This window comes from Dermacentor silvarum, chromosome 5, assembly GCF_013339745.2.
Source record: "Dermacentor silvarum isolate Dsil-2018 chromosome 5, BIME_Dsil_1.4, whole genome shotgun sequence".
NCBI classification, from domain to species: Eukaryota; Metazoa; Arthropoda; class Arachnida; order Ixodida; family Ixodidae; genus Dermacentor; species Dermacentor silvarum.
Window position 1 is genome coordinate 23,266,979 of NC_051158.1, and position 6,000 is coordinate 23,272,978.

Sequence of the window (6,000 nt, forward strand, 5' to 3'; positions counted from 1 at the left end):
TAGTTTACCAATACTGATGAAATTACTTTTCTCTTTAGTGTCTCTTTAATGGGTCTTTCTTTGACATTCCAGTTCATTAGTTGTTGACTTGTTTAACTAATTGAAGGTTAGTAAAAGATCATATGAGAGCTTGTCTGGTACTGAGGAGTGCTAAGGACATTTTTACTTATCAAACATCTTGATATTTAGGATACAAGTTTCACTGAAAGAAGGTTAGCAAAACGTTATGGAAAACTGAGAGCATGTCAGGTATTGAGGAGTGCTAAGTGCATCTGTAGTTGCCAGACATCTTTACATGTAGGATGCAAGTTTCCGTTAGAAAAGAAAAGCTGATGATGAAAGGAAAGTGGGACTATTTGCAATAATAATTTTTTTACCTTCCCATATTTTTTTCTTATGCAGATGAGTTGGCGGCATGTATCTATTCGTGGCTGCACAAGGTACCAGTCTTGAAGTCTGGAATGGCAAAGTATCCTAGAGATATTCGCACGAAGCGCCTCCCTAATTGTCAGTGTGGATGGTGCAACATCTGCAGTGCTGAAACCAAAAGTTGATTGTTGTGAGGGCTGGCAACCTCTCTGTGCAGTTATTTCTTGTGGACCATGAACGTTTCACCCACATTGCTATATGTGAGAAATTATACATAAGGTGATCTCATCACTCATCATGTGCTCACACATTGTTATTCTGGTCATGTTCTTTTGAAGTCATTGTTTGTCCATAGACTGCTGATGTCTTTGACTGATGTCTTTCTCGATTGACGTTTTGCCCACAATGTTACACGCAAAAGAAATCGTAGATGGGATGATCTCATCTCTGATCATGTACTCACGCATTGTTACTCTGGTCAAGCTCTTGGAGAGTCATTGTGTGACCAAAGGCTGATGTCTTTCCCAGTTGTGATCTTTAGGGGTGTTGAATTAATCAAGCTTTCAATTCGAATCGGATACTAATGCATTTGAATGATATGTGCTCAAGTATTGAATCAAACAGCATATGCTTTGTTGCTTCTAAATTAAAAACAACATGAAGAGGAAGATGCTGCAGAAAAAATCTTATTTATGTTTCCTGAAATAGTAGAAGCTCATTGATACATTTTAGAAAAAAAGTGAGATAAAAAAACATACTAATCGGGAAAACATACGATCCGAAGTCACTAAAAAATGTGGCAGACTCAACTGTAGTTAACATCTAGTAGCGCGAAGTGTTCAGCGAATCGTTGGGGCACGCTACGCCGACGCGCACCAAGCTGTCGAGGCCCAAGCGGCTTGAGATGCGCGTAGTCGTTTTTGCTGCTTCGGCAAGCTTACACTTGCGCTTCTCGAATTTGGCTTGGGCCATGCAGCTTCTTCGCGTGAGGCATTTTGCGGCAACTTTTGACGTGCTCACTCAGCGCAAATCGTTGCGGAGTGAGACGCCGATGAGCGTCGAGCTGGCGGTGCCCGAGTGAGCCAAGGTGCGCATTGTCGTTTTTCTATTGCGTAGTGTTTTAGCGCGACAGCGTTAAGGGTCCTGTGTCGCAGAAAATCCGGTGTCGCCGTCCGGCGCTGTAGCTGGCGTTGGCATCCGTGAGCAAAAATTGCTGTATATGTTCTGTACGGCTCTAAAGTTCTTCTATCCCTAAAGTTGCTCATACCTTGTCTTACATTCTTTACAAAGTTATTCCTCGGAATTTCAAGAATGGCAGCCTGCAAACAAATGTCATAAAACAAAACACCGACAGTGCGTGCCTTTTGTGTTAAACCATCTCAGACTGAAATATTAAAAGTGAAAAACAATAACAGAAGATTGGCTGGCGCAAGAGACTGCGTGTCTACCAGAAAGCTCGCCTTTGTGCATAGCGTTCGCTGCCAGCGTTTCCCGGTAAACATTACGGTCACATAAGCTGCAGTTGCCGGGAAGCATAAGAAGCAGCTGGGGATCTTTGAATGCTATCGCGTTTCACTCTTAAAGGCAAATCTTAAGCGTCCTTCAAGGTTTCTTGTTTACATGGGATCTGGCGGCCGGAATACGTATCATACAATCGCAGTCTGGCGATGTACTGAACGTCGGTGCCGAAAGATAGTGTTTTCCTGGACCCTATCAACCGGCAAAAAAGAAGCATAACTTATTGGGTAACTTTTTTTTTGTTCTTGGTCGCCAACGTTGGCGCCGGTAAATCGTACGAAACGGGGTCGTATCATCGAGGTTCTATTTATATGCGTTCGTGTTTGAAAGTGGCTTTGACTAAGCACCTTGCAAATGATCAAAAAGTGAAAGTTTGCGATAGTTCCTAGTTGGCTTCAAACAGGCACTTAAAGGGCAACTGAAGCACTTTAAAAAAAAATTGAGCTTTCATCGAATTATCATAGTTTTTCACCCCTTGAATACGAAAATCATAGTTTACCAGGCCAGAAGTCACCGCTAGTCACTTTAATTTAGCAAAAACCAGCCGCAGCGTCTGCAGGAGATGCCACAGGTCGGTTCACGGGCTCTGATGGCTAAAAGGAGCGTGATAGTCATCATAGGTATCGGTGAGGTGCGTGATTCGAATAGAGTTCCCTACGTGACCCCTGTATTGACGTCATCCTCACGCCCGGACTTTCGCCGCTACACTCCGCTGCGAGGAGGGCAGAGCTTCAACTGAAAATTTAAATGGCGATTGCAACGTTGCTACAGCGCATAATCGAGAAAATAACTCCAGGAGTTTAATTATATTGTGTCAGCCTTCCAAACCCCGGTAGATCTCCCAATTCTAAAACCTCTTCAGCTTCCCTTTAAAACAGCTGGTGTACCAAAGACAATTTTTTTTCATGCCTGCCAAGCTCCAATAATAGTGTTAGCCCCATATGTTCTTTCATAATAGAAGTTCTAAACGAACTGAATACGAAGTTAAGACAAATGCATTCGATTCATATTTGAAATTTTGAATATGCACATACCCTCGGTGATCTTCACTTGCTCCTGTGTGACGTCCCAGCGGCCGATTCTATTTCAGGTCATCAAGATGTGCAGCGTTTCAACATATAGCTATCACGCATTTATTGAACTCTCTGCACATCGTCCTGCATGCCTTTCTGTGAGAGTGACTGTAGTTTAGGACACATGGAAAAGGAGATGTGTCTATATGCTTGTTTGTTCAGGTTGTTGAGGGGTTGTGAAGAGGAAAGGCAGTGTCGGCTTGTGCTGTGTTTTTCCTGTTAATGTATGGAGCCTGTTGACGTTATAGGTGCTTGTCTTACAGCGTAGCTGTGAGGAGGTTGGATGAGGCTTTGCAACATTAAAGACCAACTGCAACGAAAATTTTGGGCAGTGTATTAAACTTGCGTTTCAGATAGTGTAGGTATAGCGTATCCTTTTGTTGAAAACTTTACGCTTACCTAATATACCAGCGAATGAGTCAGGAAAGGGTCTGAAATGTTGATGTTCTTGATGCCGAAGCTGGAAAAAAATGCTACCATTATCGCTCATTGCAAGTGACACAAACCGCGGAACGTTGAGAATCCTAGGGCAGCTAGCTCCCTCGCCACGGCCTGAGAAATTGGGCAGCGGCATCTGTGACATGTCGAGGCCATGGTCTGAGATTTGTGTCGTATCTGCTAACCACCAGGCGCACACATCTTCTAATGAAGTTCCATCTATTCTTGAAAAAATTGGACAATTGCCAGCCTTGACAATTGTCTTGACAAGATTGCTTCGATAGTGGGTAGTACTACTAATATATAACCAATTTAGCCAAAGTGAAATTTTGTTGCAGTTGGTCTTAAGTCATCATCTGTATGAGTGATGTGCATTTATAACTTTCAGCAGAAGCAGCTCCTCCGCTTGTGCAGAGGTTACGAAGAGTAACTTATCGGTCACCTGCATAACTAGCACATTGTGGGCTCAATGACACTGTTACAAAAAAACACACCCAGCCCAAAATGTCTTCAATATCACTGATGTAGTCACATTTTTAATTTCACGAAAGTCACATTTTTAATTTTTTGGTTGTATATTTGTTAAGCACTGTATAAATATGCTGCTCAATGCACATTACAGAGAAGCCCGCCGGGGTGGCTCAGTCAGCTAAGGCGTTACGCTGGTGAGCACGAGGTCGCGGGATCGAATCCCGGCCCCGGCGGCCGCATTTCGATGGAGGCAAAATGCAAAAACGCCCGTGTGCTTGCGTTGTAGTGCACGCTAAAGAACCCCAGGTGGTCAAAATTAATCCGGAGCCCTCCACTACGGCGTGCCTCATAATCAGAACTGGGTTTGGCACGTAAAACCCCAGAAAGAAGAAGAAGACACATTACGGAGAAGTGAGAGTATAAGTATTTGTTGGCCAAATTACGTAGTTGCCCGAAATAGGCAAACTGCTGGCAGAACCAAGGTTTTAATTACATAATGCTTACCGTTGTGGGGGTGAGGATCGCAGTTAGCTTTAAGGCTTTATGCACTTAATGTCATATTCAGCACTTCTTGTTTTTGTCTGAACACCACTGTCCAGTGATCACGAGCATTGTATAGCATCCACCAACGGCAAGCCCTTCTGGTTAAGCCCAAAGCTCACGAAAATTGAGGGATTGTAGATGCACTGTTTCATCTTGAGTTATTAGGCGCAGTGTGGTTTTGGTGCTTGTGTGATATATCGTATTAACGTGAAATTGGGCGCCCCGAAATTTTAGCACCTTTATATTTTGAGCGCTCCTTCATGCCTGGCCCATGCAATGATGCTAGCTCGTTGAAAAGGGACAAGTGCAGGCCGAGGCGAACAGATTACAATGATGCTTCGGCCTCCACACAGGAACGTTGTTCAGTCCTTTCACATTCTTTGAGACGAAGTCATTCTTGGCGTGTTACCCCCACTTTTCCGTACGGTGGGTGTGTGCTTTTAACCTCTTTTGTGGGCCGATCCCAGAGATAGTGCTGTCTAAGTGCCACTGGCTATGTGCAACACGCGTCACTAGGTATGTGATGACACTGGGTATGTAATGACTTAATGACTATGATGATAATAACTGAGGACAGAAATCAGGGAAAGCAATTTAACCTCTAACTGACGTCGATCAAACGCCCCTCCAGTGCTGCTCTCACAACAAATTACGCGGTTCATACACTCCATTCTCATCCCCAACTTGCTCAGGAAGACTGTGTTTCAGCGACGTTAGTTAAAGGTTGAATCACCTTCCAAATTTTTGTTATGGGAAAGATGCAGCAGCTATGAAAACGATAGCAAGACACGGCGATAAAAATAACGCGCATACAAGTAAATCCCTCTTTGTCTTTGTCTCAAGTTGTGCTGTTCAGCGCTAAGAGTCTTATCAATCTCTGGGTTTGTAAAATTTTCACGCTGTCTGTACATGTGTGTTGTGTTTTATCGATGCCATTCCTTCGCGTGTAAAATGAAACGAGTAAAGAATATGTGAGAACTGCAAAGAAATGTTTGTTTCTTCCAGCTGGTGGCCCTCGACTCTGCGTTGGCACATTGACCTTTGTGCCGTTGAGCGCGAGGTGGAAGGTTCGGAACGTTTCAGATGGTGCTGGCCTCACTTTCGGCTCCGAAGTGCATGTGGCGACCGTCCGCGCTCACCTGGCAGCCTTTGTGCATATAGCTAATAGGCACTGCTCAGCGTGCACTATCTGCAAAGTAGGAGTGGTGTTAGGGTGTTAAATTGTGCAACAATATTTCTGAATCGAATCTTAATATATTGTAGGATATACTTATATAGTACGTGGACATACGTACGAAAAACTTTATCTTTTCCAAGATTTAAGCCGGGGTCCGGTGCTTGACGAAGGCCGAAACCTGGCCGGTGTGGTGGAAATCCAAGCCATCGTTTCAACGTGATAGCGTTAAGGCCCTGTGTTCGCAGAAAATCTGGTGTCGGCGTCCGGCGCCGGCGTCCTGCGAGCGAAAATTCCCGCATATATTTAGGTATGCGAGCTATATGACATGACAAAGCGCCTCGAGCGACCAGTCGCGCGGCAATTCTGCGTGTATTCGCGGGCTCCTTTCACGCTCGGAAAAACACATTTATG

The 6,000-nt window shown here is 44.2% G+C and overlaps 1 protein-coding gene across 1 annotated transcript in view; it reads left to right on the plus strand.

Annotated features, from left to right (window-relative positions):
* Positions 1-5,731, plus strand: part of LOC119454005 (tectonin beta-propeller repeat-containing protein 1) — a gene marked incomplete at its 5' end in the record, with an annotated part of 77,616 nt that extends 71,885 nt beyond the window's left edge. The window contains one exon of the mRNA XM_037716023.2: positions 403-5,731. Coding sequence (XP_037571951.2) covers positions 403-453 — 51 coding nt within the window. The remainder of the gene's footprint in view (positions 1-402) is intronic.
* Positions 5,732-6,000: the final 269 nt, after the last annotated feature.